Raw genomic sequence first — 18,737 nt, forward strand, 5'->3', positions numbered from 1 at the left:
GTTTACATACTTAAGAATGCACCAAACTACAGAAAGTCAAGCCCTTGATGGATTTCATACCAAATTTGATAGACATGCATTTTATGTTAAATATGGGTACTGATATATTACCCACCTTTCTTTTTTCTGTAATTTTAATATGAACCTATATTCGGAGAACCGGACAACCAGACTCTCACCGCGAGTGGATTTCGCTTAAAATTTGATGAAATCTAAAAGTTTGATGTAAAAATCGTATACTGTATGCCAATTATGTAATCGTAATCGTATGCCAAAAGTCTTTTTTTCTAACCAAGGGAGATCTAAAACGTGGGTCACGATCTTCGCCTGAATTTTTGATTATTACAATACTTTCTTTGTGGTTTCTATACGGGAGAGTAAAAAATTATCATTTTATGAATCTCTGAAATAGATGTCACTTGGAAAATCAGATAAATCATTACAAAATTGAGCGGAAAATTTTCCTTCACTAAAAAATTCATGAAATGCCATTTTTAGAAATTTTATGATAATGATCAATCAAATGCGTGTCATATGACGTCTTTTGATAATGGAACATAATTGACTAGGATGCTGTTGACGAACATGATGATGCTTTTGTTATATTCCGTTATATTTGATGGCCTACAAAAAGCCCGCCTGTGGCATTCAGCGTAAGAGTTAATTTCCGATTTCTGATGCAGTATTGTTAATTTCTCAAATAGTATTCCGTAAATCAAACCTCTTTACAATTACTTATAATTTTAATTAAACATTGTTGATAGCCCGTTGGTTTTGGGAAAATAATGATTATATTTAATTTCAGTTAAATCTTTTATGTATAACTTCATACTCACATTTCTTGCAACAAATTACTTTTTAATATCAAATAATGTGAGGCATTAAAGTCCTATTGTTTTAACCCTTTCTAGGGCCATGGGAAGTATGCTTCCCACCAAATTTATCAATCTTTGTATGAAATTATGTCGGTTGGCATCAGTTCTGACAAATTTTTTTAATAAGTCAGAATCTTAGATGCTTCAGTTCTTTATCTCAGACAAAATGATGTGTCTTGATTTGTTACTTAATTATTAATTAACCAAATTAATTAATCACATTAAATTAAATTTATCTAATAAGCTCAATGAATCCCTTTTCTTATTCTGATTTCAAATCTAAATATATTTTAACATTATATGACTAGAAAAAAATGGCCCTTTAAAGGGTTAATTGCCTTAAACCTAATTTACTTTCTCGTATACGTAATATCGAGAAAATATAGTAATTGTCAAAAAAATTTGAACTCGAGATTTTAACGAATCCACGCATTTTAGACCTCCCGGTGTTCAGAAAACACATTTTTGGAAGAGGTCCGTCTGTCTATTTGTAACAAAGATAACTCAAAAACGTTTTGATCTAGACGGATGGAGTTTGATACACAACCTTTATACCAAATTTACAAAATTCTTATCAAGTTTTGAAAAAAATCCATTCAGTGTATGTCTGTCTGTCCAGCTGTTCGAATATAGTTGAACATGAAACGGAGAGAGCTAAATTCGATACACAGAATTAACATTTATAATCGACACACCTTTCAAATTTAGAGCCAAATCCAGCAAGAGATTGCCTGTCTGTACTTTCAGTAATATGCAAACGTGATAACCCTAAAAGGTAATGACTTAAATATCTCAAATTTGGTATGGGATTTTATGACTACAAGTGTAGTTCTGCATCAAATTTTAGTTTTAATGAGTTGAGAAAAAAGTGTTTAAAACACAAATTCAATTTTCGGATACTATAAGCCGCATCCCAGGGATTAATTGCCAAATAATTCCCCAAGGATTACACGATAAATTCAGTAAAATTGTTACGCCATGCCATAGGTAATTATTTCGTAACTATTGTTCGCCAAAGCAATGCAAAGCGTTCTCTGTGATAACACCTTTATTTGATAGTATACGAGAAAGTTTTGGGAAGACCACCCCCACTAGTTTATTGTGAACATGAATCTTCCAAATGGAGTTCAGTCCGTGAAATTTCTGAGAAATCTATCATAATTTCAACTTGTTTTTTGAAATAAATACTATCACAAATTCTTATTTTTCACTTAAATAAGGAAATAAGCAGAATCTCTCCCCTTTAGATTTCAACGACGGTGAAAACTTAAGCAATTAAATATTAGGCGAAACAATGAAAACGTTGTGAATTTCATCTTAATAAGGAAATCTACTGCTAAAATAAATAATTCTTTAAAATTGTCAAAATACAGGAAAGTTTGTATGACAAATTATTATCAATTAAAAAAAAGTGATTTGTTAAATTTTTAAAATGCTGAAAAAAACAAGTATGAGAAACTTGTTTTTTGTGGCAATATTATTGCATTTTCTTATTTTTCACCTAAACTGTGGAAAGAAATAAGAAGAATATCTCCTCTTTTAGATTTCAAAGACGGAGAAAACTCAAGCATTTAAATATTAGGTAAAACAATGGAAACGTTTTGAGTTTCATCTTAATAACGAAATCTATCGCTGAAATAAATGTATTTTTTTTTTTAAATTGCCAACTTATAGGAAAATTTGAACAGCATTTAAATTAATGTAATAAAAATGTGATTTGTTAGATTTTTAAAATGTTGAAAAATCAATTGTGAGAAATTTTTGGAAGTTACCTTCGCAAAAATGCTTAAATACTTATTTTTAAATAATTAAAATTCTAATTAAAATGTAAAAAGATCGCTCAAAGATGCCCATTTCCACTCTCAAAAAGTTTTTTTTGTTGCTAAATTTAGTATTTCTCGTTCAAATGATCCGGCCTGATGAACGCCAATAAAGGCCGCGGTGGTCTGGTGGTAAGGTCTCGGCTTCGGAACCGGAGGGTTTCAGGTTCGAGACTCGATTCCACCGAAGAACCGTCGTGTGAGGGGGTCTGTTGCACGTTAAATCCGTCCTGATTAAACTTCCTCCCATTGGTGTGGAGAGGGGGTGCCAGCTCAGGTGTCGTCCTCGTCATCTGACAGCGGTTCAAAATGACGAGGTCCGTCCCAAAATAGCCCTAGTGTTGCTTCAAACGGGGCGTTAATATAACTAAACTATGAACGCCAATAAACATAGACACAGTCTTTTGTATTATTAGTAGAGGTAGATATACAATGAATTGATTAAATCTATCAGATTAGGTTCGGTAAGTTAGCGACAATTCAATTATTAACCATCAAAACTGTAAAATTTCCTATTATTCTTACATATTTTAAAGATAATATCGCATTCCCAAGTTAAAATTTTAGTAATCTCCAAAATCGAAAATAAATTTTATAGAATATGAATGTTCATATATTTTTTTTTGATTCAAGTACGCTGATGAAATATAAAATATTACGATTTCTCTTCTTTCCTGTAATGAATTAAAAGATAAGCATATTAAGCCGGCAAATAGAGTTATGCATGTAATAGTTTCTTCATGAGGAAATTACGCTTCCATAAATCTGCCATTTTCCTCTAAATATGGGATTCTCGACACGCTTTCTTTAGTTTAAAACAATAGAATGACCGTAATTACGATACTTGAAGCTCATGATTTTAAAAATGCACCTAATTTCTTAACTTGACTAGATTTAAGGATGATATGTAGATATTCTTAAAAGATTATTGCGAAAGACTTGTTTGGAATTCGAACGGAAAAATCCTCTGCGCTTCAGACATTTTTCTAATAGAACTTGATGACGCTTTCAACAACAGACCTTTTTTTAAAAAAATGGAAACCGGGAAAACTTGATTTGATTTAATTCATGACACGTGGGACTGATTTTTTGATTGATTATGAAACGCCGGTCTGACCGCCTCTTATATTTACTTGTAGTCGGATTGTTATTCGTTATTATTACCCTACGGGAGGAAAAGAACCATCGCAGTTATAAGGTTGTTACTGTGGGATGTATTTCAGAACGTATTTTTACAAGTACTAGTCAGGAACTTTTTGGTCAATAGTGCTGATTGTTTGTTAGTGAGGCTAAGACAGGACTTTATCATTTTGAAAGAAATCATTGGAGTTTTGCTTAATATCAACAAATAGGTAAGGGATTTAAAACTATAAATATTTTGTAGGGAGGGGGTATTCTCTTGGTATTCTTGTGTTCTGAAGGCTTCTCTTATAGTATATATCTAAATAAACATAAAAATATTCTTAGATTATGCAACTAATCTTGACTAATATTAATAAAAATAACCCCGAATTGCCTTTCCTTTAAGACTAATTCTTTCTCGCCGTGGACCATTTCAAATATGGTAAGTTCTGTAAGTAAATGGATAAAAGTAGTTTTTGCACTTTTATTGAGATAATTTACGAAAATACTGCAGTACATACATAATTTTTGAATTTTAAAACAATGTAAAATGGAAATGGTCCATAATGTCTTTGCAATTATTTCAATTTTTTTTCTATATAATTCTTTTATATTTTTGATTAGTTTTTAAAAGTTATTTTAAGTCTGTTTTAGAAAAATTTATTTCATTGTTGAAGTGAAACTCAAAACGTTTTCATTGTTGATACTAATATTACATTTTGGTTTATTCCATTGTTGATGATCAGGAAATGAAGATTCGGCTTATTTTTCCATGTTGAGAAATTTTCAGTATAGGCCACACTTTTATTAAAATTTTTGAATTTTTGTTGTCTTTATAATAAATGTTTAACTTGAGAACGAAGCAATGGCGAAATATATTTAAAGTGCGGGAATTTCAAAATACAAATGTTTTTTTTCTGTGATATAATCGGAAAATAAAAATAGATAAAATAATGAATGAAATACATAATATAACGAATCGAATAGTGTATGGTTTGCAAAGTAGTATGAATTATATATTCATCAGAATTTGAAACATAAAAATATTTTCCTAAAGAAGCCATTAAAACATAGCTATTCAAAATATTTTTTTGAAATTTTTATCAATCATTTAATCTCTGAAAACCAACAGATTACCAAAGGCATCTCGTAATTATTGTTATGTAACACAATTTGTTCACTGTTAGTGTATTAATTCAAAAGAAAAAAGAAACCACTGGAATTTTGTTTAAAACCAACAATTACAAAAGGCATTTAAGTTGATGGAAAAATACTTAGTAATTTCATTAGTTCAATAATGATGAAAAACCTTTATTGTTATTCTCTCTATTGTCTAGTGTTTTGACAAATAAAGGCACCTTTTATAATATACATCTAAATAATAAAAAATAAATACGCCTAAATTATGAAATGAATTTTCTCTATTAATATTAATAAAAATTCCCAGAGTTGCATTTGCCTTTATTTTAAGGTTAGTTCTTCCCCATTGGGGCCCATTTCAAATACGAGAAGTTAATGTATAAGTAAATAGATTTTCGAAATCCTTTAGAGGTTTAATGATAGTGTTGTAACTGATTAATGGATGCCATCCCGATGACAAGGATGCATTTGCCTGCGATTGTCCTATATATGCATCAAAAATTCATTACAATTTTGATGCTTCTTAATAAAGTTTTGTGCTATAGTGAAGAATATCGATTACTTATTTCCGAAAAGTTGTTTTCAGTAATTCTTGTATTGATTTAAAAGACATTAATCTAACTAGATTCAATAAAATTAAGCCCAAAAGATCCTCTTTTTAATTGACGGACCTGCTTGAACCTTTATCGTCAAGTCTGTAAATAAGGTGCAAAGAATAAATGCAAAATTTGTCACATATACCAGTAACATTTAGCATATATCATATTATATATTCACGTAAGGACTGACAGACACACATATGTATTTTGAAAATCCTTTCATCTGAAGAAAAAAGTCTAAAATTACGAAATTTATCAAAGTATCGAGATGAAGTTGTTTACAGTTTTATATTTGTTTATACTTAACAGAGAAAAATGAGGATAATTAATATCCTCAATTCTTAGATAATTAAAAAAAATGTTCTTTAGCGCATATGGATGCATTTATTTAATTGAAATCTGTAATCAAATTTTGATTCATTTCATGTCGCTTGAAAGCTTTATGTCACATTAGTCTGCACGACAACATTACTTTATTTCAACATTTTTGGAACATAATTAAGAAGCAATAGATTCATTTATTTAAATTTTGATTCATTACGAATGGCACCACAAAGGAAATTGAAAAAATAAACTGCCAGGGTGAATACTATTTATATTAATAAATTAAGAATTAAAGACTAAATAGTGGAAAATAAATAAAAATATTTTTTTTTCAATACAATAATAAAAATATGTCTTAAAAATCTATTTTTATTAAATTTATTGAAGAATAGCATTCAGTTATATAAAGTGTAAATTTTTTTTCGAAAATCGGGAAAAAAGGAAGTTGAATTAAAAATTTGTTGTAAATACGCTAACGATGAACTCTAGAAATTATATATCTTAAGCCTAAACGTTTCGGTTTGTGTTCAAAATTCAAATTAAATCGATGAAATGTTGATTTTATACAAGGTATTTTGTTCATAATTTATAAAAACTTGATAAACCTGATTTACTTGCATTAGAATTTTACTTGTATTACTTGTTTTAGAATTTTTGAATGTAATATAGAATTAGAAAGTATTAAAAAAACCCTACACAATTAGAAAATAATTTGGATGTTAAATAATTCATTACATTAAGAGTATAAATGTTTAAATTGTGCAATGAATTTCGCTTCTAAAAATAATGTTTTCAAATGTATGATGCAGATGGAAGAAATAAAAGAAAAATCCAGCTTTAAATTCTGAAAAAAAGATTTGACACAAAATTTCTATAAAAGAAAAATTTGTTCTTATAGATACTTTTAAAAAGTTGTGATGTCATTTAATACTTTTAAAAGAGGAGAAAAGAGTGCTTTGATGTTGAAAACCTAGCTTAAAAGAGTTCACAATTTAAATTTTAAGATTGATGTAAAATGCATCAAAACTGTTATATATATTTTTAAGAAAGAAAAAAAACTTGATTTCTTAGCTCAACTTGAGACAATGTACAATCCGATACTGGATGGCATACGCACACATCTATAACTTGACAGTCTTTACAGCGCCATTTCACTTGCTTTCATTCTGAGGTCCGATCTTAAAATACCTTATTGGTTAATTTCTCATACATATAGAGCATAAAGAGAAAGTATTACAATAGTCAAAAGATTTATACTTGAGATCTTCTTGAGATATACTTATAATGTGTATCTCAAGGTTACTTATCTTGAGATACGCATTTCAGATTTTCCTGAGAGAGAAATCAACTGAAATAGTCTACCTTACGTGTTCTCGCATAGTCCATACTCGAGTATTATCTCTTTCCTTCTCGTATAAAAGGAAAACGGCATCTCTAGCATCACAATTGAAAATTTCTGTCAAATTTTAGATGAAATGCACCCGACGAATGTCTGTCTGTCTTTGTGCATGTGAACACTATCACTCGAAAAAGCAAAGAGCTAGAAATGTGAAGCTTATACAGTTTTATCATTAAAAATTTAGTTGTATATTAAATTTTGAATCAAATTCGTCAGCAAAACAATCATTTATCGGCTGTATATTTACATGTATATCAATATGCAGATCCATACATAGCAACGATGGTCGATAGAATGCAACAATTTAAATGAATGAAATATGGAAAGTCATTTTGTGATCAAAATTGTAGATTTGTATTGATATATGGTTTCAATTGGTCGGAAGATAGGTGCTCAAAATTCATGATCGATTTTTTTTCATTATACCATGAAGCATAAAATTCTATATTGAATTCATAGAGTGCTTGGGCTTGTGGATTTTGCTGTGAATTTTGGGGGTTTTATGCCTTCTTTATCACTACAAGCCCTCGATATGATCAAGGCATTCAGATTTTAACAAAGAAACCAAAAAAAAAAAATAATAAATAAAACCTGTGCTATATTATCTACTAGACGATTTTGATGACCAGTTGTTTCGACGAAATAATTAGTTAGATAAAATTTCAATTGAAGCTCTTGTTGGTTAAATTAGTATTAATGGCTTTTCCGGCAAAATTTTATTGTTAAATTTCAAGTTTTAATAATTTATAAGTTTCATGCAACCCGCGCTGTTATAGAAGTCTTATACAGTAAGGTCAACTTTCTAACTTATTACACTAATCCCTCTACAGCCCTTCAATTATTTGCTAATTTATAAGCCTGTCTTATTTTGAATCATTTAACCTAAAATTTGGTTTTTAGTTTTGAAAGGAAAATGATTACATTAATTGATTAAATTAATCCAAAAACATGCTTATTGAATCAAAGTTCAGAAAAAAAATAAGGTCAGGAAAAATAATCATTTAGCATTGAAGCTTTGTTGTGCTAAAGAATATATTTTATGATTGACATAATATGTAGGAAGATTATTTAATAAAAAAATTCTCTAATTCAATGAAATAGAATCCACTTTCTTCAATGCGAAAGCAAAATGCCAAATTCAGTGAATGATATTATAAAAATGTTTAAAAATACTCGTATTTTTTAAAACAAATTCTCATTACTTACTTTTAAAGTTAAAAGTTGGCCGCAATTGTTACTATATTTAAAAATATTATTAAAAGTATGCTTTAAACAAAAATCTCTTCAAAATAAGAAAAGAAGTCAATATTCTTTACTTGATCGTCAACAATGGTAAAGATGAAATATTAATAGCAAAATGAAAACGATTTTGTCCTCATTCACACCGATGAAAATATTGTTTTAAAGTATACTTGAAATATTTTTAAAAAGTAATTGAATTTAGACCAAAGATTTTATAGTACTTATCCTTTATAGTACCGTTGAAATAATATATATATTTTAAAACTTTGAAACGATACAAAAATCATTTCCGTAAATAAATATTTTAGAAGTTATCTCGAAAAAACACCAAAATAACGCTTTATTTTTAATTAAAATTCGAATTAAAAATAGGTTCTAGGTGTAGAATTTCAAACTCCAAAATACATATGGGCCAATTTTATATCACTAGATTAAATAATCTTGTTTTCTTTTTGAGAAGTATAAGATTCGGGAGGAGAATATGCCAGCTAGTTTCTATGTGGAATGTTAATTACTAAATTAAACCTAAGGTTTTTTTTATTGGCATCCAAACCACGCTTATAAATGAGAGAAAATAAATAATACCTAAAATAACTGTTTAAATTTAAAAATAATGCTGTATTTGAAATTAAAAACGGAAGGATTTTTTTGTGGATGCTGTTTTCGCCCAAGTTCTAGTAGATCATTAATTAGGTTTAAGCTCACTGTTTGTACTACTTCTAAATTTCCTTTAAGACTTGGAGATTAAAATAAATTAGGTGCTTTCAGTAACATCTTTTCATCCTCCATATTAATAATATGAGTTTAGTTATGTTGACTTATTACAACGAACTCTTATCACATTAATATTATTTTAAACTAGGGACCCGCTCCCTGACAACTACCGGAGGATTCCATAACAATCCTCCCACGTTTTCAACGCAAACCTTGACAATGAAGACCAACTTTCACAAATAAAATGTATTCATTAATAAAAATAAATTTCAAATTGTATGGATTTCTAACAATTTCAAATCAATAATTAAAACTAAACTAAGATTTTCTAGTAATATGATTATGTTACCGTTAAAGTATATAATGCAGTTATTTCATAGAATACCTAGTTATTCCATGAAATAACTGATCGTGTCCGTTCAAGTGTGTAATATGTTATTAATTTGACACTTTAACTAGTTATTCTATGAAATAACTAGGTATTCTATAAATTAACCAATGAGAGACAGTTAAAGTGTAAAATAAACAATTTATCTAAAATGAAATTAATGATAGACAATTAAAATGGAAAAGAAGCAATTTATCTAATTTATGCAGAGTATAAATGATATTTATGGAAACGTACCATAAAATCATTTGTTACAACAAGGATGACTAAAATGTCACTTGGAGTTACAAAGAACATTATTTCTAAAACAAAAACATTTTTTACACGAATATTTTTTAAATCCCTGACCAGTACCTAAACTTTGAGCTGTAGCAACCGACCAGAGCGATATTTCTACATTCGGTACTTCTTCAATTTTAATTAATTTTTGTTCGCAGACACTGAACAGGGATCGGAAATATAATTGTTTTTTGCGGCCGTTTCTTGTTATATAAATTATTTTACACTTTAACGGACCGCAGATCGTTATTCTATGAAATAACTAGTTAAACCATGAAATACAAGAGTTTTACACTTTAACGGACACGATCAGTTATTTCATGGAATAACGAAGTATTCTATAAAATAACGGATTTCATACTTTAACGTTAACATATATACATAATTGTTAGAATGCAAAAATATTCGAAGATATTTAGAAATAAAGACTATTTTGATAAGATGCATTTCATAAAATTAATCCACTTAATAAAATTGAAATATCCGCCACGAGTGTTAATAAGTATAATTTATTAACGTCAAGCAACTTTGATGAATACATCTTATCACAAAGAAATACCACATTATTTTAATTATTTAATGTTATACTTACATTATTTATATTATTTAAAATTATACTTGAGTAATAATGACCGAACATTCTGAATGGTTACCTATATTCAAAGTGACGAAATTAGTTGGCGATGCTTCTGTACTTCGAAAACTTCGTTCTGTAAACTAAAACATTTATACCTTTATTTCGTACATTCCGACTGGATATTCTTATGGAGAATTCTTCAAAATTTCCATTTGCCAATTAAATTCATTTTATTTGATTATTTTGTTCATAATTCGGTTGTGATGCATGTTTAAGTAATAATAATTAAGTGATAAATAAAAGTAAGTATTCGAAACGAGGATCGCATTTGCTTGTGTTTTGAAACAGAAATCACGATTACGTCTGCAGTGTTGCCAAATTCTATAACTAAATAAAGCGATTTTTGGTAGCCATATGCGAGAAATATTTATATCGATTATAAACTGGCATAATAAACTTAGTAATTTATGATTGGTTAGCTATGTAAGCAAAATAGAAAAATTAATTTGCGAAAAAAATTGTTGAAATCGATCCAACTGTTAAGACCGAAGAACTTTATCCAGGAAAGTTTATTGTGGAGGATAGCAGGCGATCGTTGATGACATATCTAAATATCATGAGGTTTCAAATGAAATAAGAATCAGTGAAATTGAACCAGTCATAAGACTGGTTTGTCGTCCTCCCCCCCCCCTCCACCAAAAAGAATATATAATGAAAGTGTGTTTTTCAGATTTCATTTGGAAAAAAGCGGGGGACGACGACCAATGCTGACATAGCTATACATAATGAGTTTTCAAATGAAATAAAAGTTGATGAAATTGGAATAGTTGTTAAGGCTGGAAACTCTTTTTTCTTACCATAAAGAATATATAGTGAATTAGTGCTTTCTTATATAGTGAATTAGTGCTATTGTCCTTGAAAATATAGGGCATTCATTACGGCACTCCATCCCAACACCGTGCACGAAGCACATCGTTGGCGGAGATGATGGAGACCGGTAAATTATCTTCTATGAGCTACCCACATAGGTCTTTGCCAAGGGAAACACCCAACCCACCCGTTAGGCAGAGCTAACAGCGGTGGCTAACTAGAGCCTAGGAAAGTGATCATTAACCCACGTTATAATTTGTTGAATAACGTGTAGGTTCTTTGGATCTTGTATCATATGATCTTTTGATGGAATGATGTTAAGTTTTTGACGGAGTGACTGTGTTAAAACACACTCAAAAACATAGTGGTCAGCTGTGCCGACATCACCGCAATCGCAGAGCGGATTATCGGTGATGCCGAACTTCTTGAAATAAGACGGGGACCTTCCGTGACCAGAAAGGAATTGAATGATTGAAGGATGAAATGTTTTAATCTTGGTAGAAACCTTGGGCAAGTATTGATGGGTCTGTGGACCTTTGGTGGTAGACGCCCATTCATTTTGCCACTCTTCAATTATGTGACGGCGAATGTCTGACTTGAGTGTATTGTGTGACCTAGGGACACGCGAATCAACTGTATCCTTGCGTGTTGCAAGTTTTGCTTGTTTATCCGCTTCCTCGTTTCCTGTAATACCGATATGTGCCTTAACCCAGAAGAACTTGGGCCGGTGGTCGGCACTGACAATTTTAATTTTGTCAATGAGTTGTTTTAAAACCCAGGTTTTTCTTTTTGGGGAAGCGAGAGCAGTTAGAAGCGAGAGCGAATCTGAAAATATTGAGGTGTTACTCCAAGAGTTTGTATTTACAATAAAATCAAGTGCCATGTATAGAGCATAGGCTTCGGCTTGGAAAACAGTGGCGTGGTCTTCCAGCCTATGCGACTCGATATGGACAAGTTTGTTAAAGTAGTAACAGGCAATGGCTGAACCTACTTTGTTGTCAATTTTGGAGCCATCTGTGTAAATTTCAATGTCGTCACCGGAAGGTGGAGTTTTACCAAAAGGATATGTAGCCCACTCACAAGGGTGTTGCTCGTAAGGGTTAAGGGTAGGTTCGTATAAGTCTGGATCAAGGATAGAATCATTAAACTTAACTTGAATCTTTTGGGTTTTGACAAGGAAGTTGGCAAACAGCTCTTTGGCTCTTAGGTGGAGGGGTAGAATGCCTGCCAAAACTTGAAGGGCATGAGTACTAGTTGTTCGGTATGCCTTCAAAATTTTGACAAGAGGTCTTCTCTGAATGATCTCAAATGTTCTTTTTATTTGCTTGTATTTAAGTCTGTGGCCCCAGGCCCCATAGCCGAAAAGGACATATGGTTCGAAGGCCCCAGAGTAAATACGTTTGAGTAGGTGGTGGTGCCTTGAGAAAAATTTGTTAGCAACAGTATTGAGATTATATATGAGGAGGTCACTTTTTCGACGGACCAGCCGAAAGTGCTCGGTAAAGGTTAGTTTGCTATCCCAGACGACACCCAGGTAGCGAAAAGATGTTGCAACTTTGATGAAAGAATTTTGAAATGATATGCGCGGAGGATCAGCTGCGTCGAGTCTGTTACCGAAAGTAATTGGCATTAGAATCGTTTTGTCTAGGCCAAAAGTCAATTTGTGCGTTTTGCCCCACTGGAAAAGGGTGTGTAAGATTTCAGTTCCCTTAGTTTCCAGATCAGTTTTGCTTGTTCCCCTAATTACCACTACCAGATCATCAGCATAGGCTTGAATGAAGCAGCCAGCCGGAAGCGGAAGATTAAGGGCAGTGTCAGCAATTAAGTTCCAGAAAACCGGCTCACAACAGGAGCCCTGTGGAACGCCTCTTTCAATTTGGAAACTCCAGGAGTTTCCCTGTATTTTTACAGTGCCTTGACGTTGGCGGAAGTAATCTTTAATGATGTTAAACAGATTTTGAGGGCAGCCAGCGAGAGTGAGCTGGTGCAGAATACTTTCTCGCCAGACGTTATCGAATGCACCACTTACGTCAACAGACAGGATGCAGGCTTTGCCTTTGTGCCGGAGGGCATTTTGAACTGTTTGCCAAAGTTGGAATTGGGCAGTCTCACAGGAACGGCCTGTTTTAAAACCATGCTGATTTTGATGCAGGAGATGTTTTTTGTTGAGAAGGAACGTAATTCTCTGGGTGATTAATTTGTCCAAAATTTTGCCTAGGATGGAGAGAAGACAAATTGGTCTGTAAGAATTGGCTAGTTGTAGGTTCTTATCCGGCTTAGGAATTAAAACAACTTTAGCTTCTTTCCAAGAGGAAGGGAAGTGTCCTAAACTTAAGCAGGTATTGAATAAATATTCAATAACCCCTGGATTGTGACGGAAAAGGATTTTGATGGTGTCCAGTGTAAGTTGATCCGGACCAGGAGACTTTTTTGGTTTAAAAGTATGGATTACCTGGCGGATCTCTTGCCGAGTGAATTTAGGATCAGAAAATTGAGAGAAGTAAAGTTTGTTGGTATGCCTGATTATTTTCTGCGACTGAGTTTCGTCCAGAAGCTCATCCCTTGGAAATAGTGTATTGATAATTTCCTGGATGGTGTCTTGCAGACCAGAGGTCAATTGCCCCGACTGATTTTTAACTGTTTGAAAAGCTGTTTGTGGTCTGATTTTTCCTCTGGCGATTTTGTAAGGAAGTTCAAAAGGGTTGAACTTAGTCGTTTCGACACAGAGATTCTCCAGGGCTTGTCTGCTTTTGGTACCGATTAACCATTTATACTTAGCTTCCTCCCTTTTAAAGGTCTGACGCCTTTTGGCTCTTTCCGCAGGGTTTTTGCACCTCTTTTACCTCGAGCGAAGTGCTCTGGTCAATTTTCTTTGAGTCTCAAGCGTAGAATCCCACCAGGGGACTACGTGTGGTTTTGAGTTTGTTACAGAGGAAAAGCAAGTACTGTGTATAAGGGAAGTGAGATGAGAAATGAAATTATCCACTTCGGATTTTGATTTAAGTTTTTGGACTGTGTCCAAGTGAGTTCTATAATAATTTTCAATAGTTATTGCGAGCTGTTTAAGTTTACGCTTGCTGATGTGGAGTTGTTTAGGAGGAGAAAAGACTTGACCAGCAAGGGAAAAAAGAATGTAAGAGTGATCACTGAGCGTGGATCTCTCGAGTTGCCACGAATCTTTGCGATCATAGAGGGATGATGTAGATAGTGTGACATCTATCCAGCTACGACCGTTATTGGTTTGAAAGGTTGGACCAGCAGTGGAGTCATTCCACACAAGGAGATTCTGGAACAGGATGAAATCAATCATTGGCCCGCCAAAATCCCGTTTGCGCTTGATATCGTCTCTGTCTGGTCCCCACAGCCCTGACTGAATATTGCCGTCCCCGACAAGGAACCACTGCTTTGGTCGGATTGCGTCTATTAACTCGCTAAGTTCTTGGAATAAGTTGTTTTTATTTGAAGATGGTGGAAAATAAAATGAGATGATTGAGAAGGTATCGAGACCTTTGCTAACTTCAACACAGACAAAGTGTTTATTAATATGACTAGTGACTACTGCAATGTTGGTGTTTCGGATGGAAATTAACACCCTACCTTCAGGGTGGAAGATAGTACGCCATTTTGTGGGGAGAAAAGTGGATCCTGCGTAGATATAGGGCTCTTGAATACAGTAAATGTCCGGGATGTTACTGCAGAAGAGATTTGGCAATTCTTTGGTTGCTTTATATGAATGGCCAAGATTACCCTGAAAAATAGACCAAGCAAAAAAGTTGGAGGATGGTGTACTAGTCATAGTTGGTAAATGCTCTGAGTTTTTCGATGTTCTTCTTATAGAAGGGACAATTTAGAGAGGTGGCAGAGTGGTCTGTTTTGAAAGTAGTTTTTTGTTTTCTGTTACTTTCGCGACAGAACCGACATGTTTTGTTGTTTTTATTGCAAGTTTTAGTTGCGTGATTTTCGCAACACTTGCTGCAAGCTGTTGGTGCGTTACAGGTGTTTTTGGAATGGCCAAATCTGAGGCAGTTTTGGCATCGGATCGGCTCAAGATGCTCTTTAAATTTCTTGGATCCGAATCCGTAATGCAGCCTTTTGTCATTTTTTATGACCTTGTATATGTTGGGGGAGAGAGACAGGACCCAGTGTGATCTTGCGCCCCTGCCTGGTTTCCTGAACAGCACTCTAATTTTACCAGCTGGTAAATTGTTGTCTGCCTTAATTCTGTTAATGAAGTTTTCCTCTTCAACATTTTTGTCTTGATTGGTGTTGTCAACATCGTAGATAATAATTTGCGGGTCACGCTTTTGTGGAAAGCGTGCCTCACAAATAGTTTTGAGGTAGGTATGTACATTAATCGCCTCCAAGAGTTTTGAGGCCATTTCCTGGGTGGGGACCGAGATCAGGATGTTTTTCGATCTTGCCTCCCTACAAGAAATGATTCTGACCCCCAGAGCTTTGGGGCTTATATTAGACTCAAGGAGAGATTTTATATTGAGTTTAGAAGTGTTTGCCTCCTCCATTGGATCTGAGATTAGAGGAGCTACAAGGATTGTGGGCAAGGCCACAAATTCTGCCTTCTCTGTTATTTTCTGTCTATTGGCGGGCTCAGGAGCCCGTTGTCTAACTGGTTGTTTAGCTGGTGGTTTAGCTGATGGTTTAGTTGGTTGTTTAGCTGGTTGCTTAGCTGTACTAGGTTTGGGAGGGTTATGATCCCTATTCTGAATTTGCAAATTTGGCGTGGGCAGGAGACCCTGCGACCACTGCTGAGCCACTGAGGCATATGTTTTTGTTGTTGCTGGTTGGGCTGGAGGTGACTCTGGAATGCCCACTTTTTGTTCTAAAGTTTTAATTCTCTTGTTTATTTCTCCCATGTCGAAGCTTTCAACAAGACGGGTAAAAATCCCCATTAACTCTTCTGCAGCATTGCTTTTGAGCTTGTGTTTGGCAATGAAAGTCTGCAGATCGTTCACTGCGGAGAAGTGGGACCTCTCAAAGTTGTTAATGATTCCCTGTTGGGACTCCGGGGTACCCGGGATGAGGTCCTCACTTTCCATATTGTCATTGTCAGTACAACTGACCTTAGGGAGGGTTGAAGCGAAACACCCTCTGGAAAGAGATTTAGATGTTTTTCCGTAAGTTTTTGTTTCGCCTTTTTCAAAGATTTGGCCAGGCGCTTTTTACGCTTCTTTTGCTTCGTAGAGTCTGCGGTGGTAGCAGTCTTTTTGGCCTTGTCCGCAAGAAACCGGGAGCTGAGCGAGTGTTTCTTGTGTTTAGTTTTCTCCACAACTGCCGAAGTAGTTGGAGGATTGCGCAGAGGAGAATCTGCCGCAAGAATAGCATTTTCCTTAGCATTGTCGTAAATGTCGCTATCATCTGATAGAAAGTTTAAGCTTGAGCGGGAGTCGCTTTTCGCCATAATCTCATTTACTTGATTTGTAGCCATATTTGAAATTTGGGACAGGGTTTGTTCTTCTTTTTACGGTAGATGAAAGCAGAACCGCCCCGTTCCTCTGGACCCCTAGTCAGAAAAAAGTTTCCAACGAGAAAGTCCCTGGAGTCTACGAAGGCAAACTAACAGGGCCCTTACCAAAACTGACGCGTCTCAACGTGCCGTCCCAGCACGATCCGAGGGTACCTCCTCACCAAGCTTACGCGCAGCAAGGGACTCCCCCCAGAGGATTTCTCGAAGAGATCAAGTAAGTCAGGAACGTGGAGCCGTCCGTCTCCCCTTCTAAGAGCAAGGGAACACAACAGGTACCGAGCTAGAGGTGTCACTCCGAAAGTCTCCATCTGTCTTACCGCCATCCCTGTTCTGCCGAAGGGCCTGGGTCACCCCAGTGATTCCCAACAGTGGCGCGAGATGGCTGCCATTGAAGGGCAGGTAAGACAGATTTCCTCTTCCTCGGTTTTTACGACTAGCCCAGTCACCACACAACGTGCATAATAGCTTCCGTGGTGCGGAATTTTATTTTATTTTTGTGTTTTTAAAATTTTAAAATGTTTTTGTATTTTTCGTGCGGAACTTAAACTGAACAGAAGTCTAGAGGTGCTAATACGCACAGAAGAAGAAAAACTAACTAACTAAGGATATTTACAGTATTTACAATTTTGAAAAAGTTAATGAAATATTTATCGCGAAAAGGATCTAACACGCGAGCAAAATAACTAAAAAGGAAAGAGTTTGCATGTGTAAAATGTGTTTAAACCTGCAATTTAAGCTATTTATTTTTACCTGCAGAGGCCTGATATTTCAAAGTTAAGTCAAAGGGAACTTGTAGAAAATTTTTGAAAATGATTAAACAAGTATCTAACTGCACTACATTAAATGCGAAACCCATTGAATGAGTAACGAGAGACCGTAAAGGCCACTTAACGAGAGAGACCCCCTCCCAGGCTCCACACTACAGAGAAGACTGCTTAGACTGGTTAAGCACAAACAGCAGAGGTTGGTCCGCGAGGGCTCCATTCTCCAACTGTCCGGCACACACAGCCTAGACTGACGTCTCCTCCCAGCCCAGAACTGAGAGAGGGATGCGGGGGAACCAGAGGTTGGTTGTTCAGCAGCTTCCAATCGCAGACGGAGTTCAAGCTAACGCCTACTACGGGATTTCGCATCGTAGAAGTGCCAACTAGGGCGCCCGGTCGTCAACAAGAACAGAACCGCCGCTATGGTTTTCGCAGCTGAAGCTCCTCGCAACTGGTATCCAGTGGAAATTTAGTTTGGAGTAAGAAGACTCTGCTACGCCAAGACAAGTTGGCGGAGTGTCTTCCTCCGTAACGTCTCGCGCCACGAGAAGGCATTTCCACTTTGGGTGAGGAGAGCCTATTTGAGACGGAATCACTCACCCTCCTCTCCTTTCGGAGAGGCGAGACGAAAATATAGGGCAGTGGGGAAAGGTAACCATTGTTGGCATATTTGAGGGTCATATACTTTCACAGAAAACAACAATTGATGAAAGCAGACCATCGACTGGGACTGGGGCATTGGTTCTTTGATTTTTAAAAAAGATATTTTTATTAAACATGTTAAAATTTTTACAGTAATAACAATATAAAAGTTTGTGTTTCAAAAATAAAAAAATACATATTTGATCATATGTTCCTCAATATTTGTTTTTAAAAGTTCTTGATTTAATAACTGTAAGCTCTTAATCTTTCAGCTTTTAGACATTCAAGATGCCTATACCAGTGTGGGAAGAAGAGATGACCCCAGAAATCCGGAAAATAGCGGAGAAAGAACTGGGGGAAACGCCTGAAATTAAGGAAAAGGCACTTAAGGAACTGCGAAGGCTTATAAACGGTATGAATTAGTTTTAACAGGTCATAGGATATGCCTCGGATCCCCATGGCTGTGCATGTCGTGTATGTTCATCACGTTGATTTTCGGT

The 18,737-nt window shown here is 34.6% G+C and overlaps 1 protein-coding gene across 2 annotated transcripts in view; it reads left to right on the forward strand.

The window, feature by feature from the left end:
• LOC129975660 (retinaldehyde-binding protein 1-like) overlaps nucleotides 1–18,737 on the forward strand; it is a 49,383-nt gene that overhangs the window by 21,502 nt on the left and 9,144 nt on the right. Inside the window, exons 1-2 of one of the 2 annotated variants that reach the window (XM_056088767.1) lie at nucleotides 3,853–4,047; nucleotides 18,510–18,649. In XM_056088767.1, the coding sequence (XP_055944742.1) occupies nucleotides 18,526–18,649 (124 nt within the window). In that variant the 5' untranslated portion in view covers nucleotides 3,853–4,047; nucleotides 18,510–18,525. Of the gene's footprint in view, nucleotides 1–3,852; nucleotides 4,048–18,509; nucleotides 18,650–18,737 lie in introns of those variants that run through there. The other variant, XM_056088768.1, reaches the window with a different exon arrangement.

Source organism: Argiope bruennichi, chromosome 7 (genome assembly GCF_947563725.1).
Source record: "Argiope bruennichi chromosome 7, qqArgBrue1.1, whole genome shotgun sequence".
Classification (NCBI taxonomy): domain Eukaryota; kingdom Metazoa; phylum Arthropoda; class Arachnida; order Araneae; family Araneidae; genus Argiope; species Argiope bruennichi.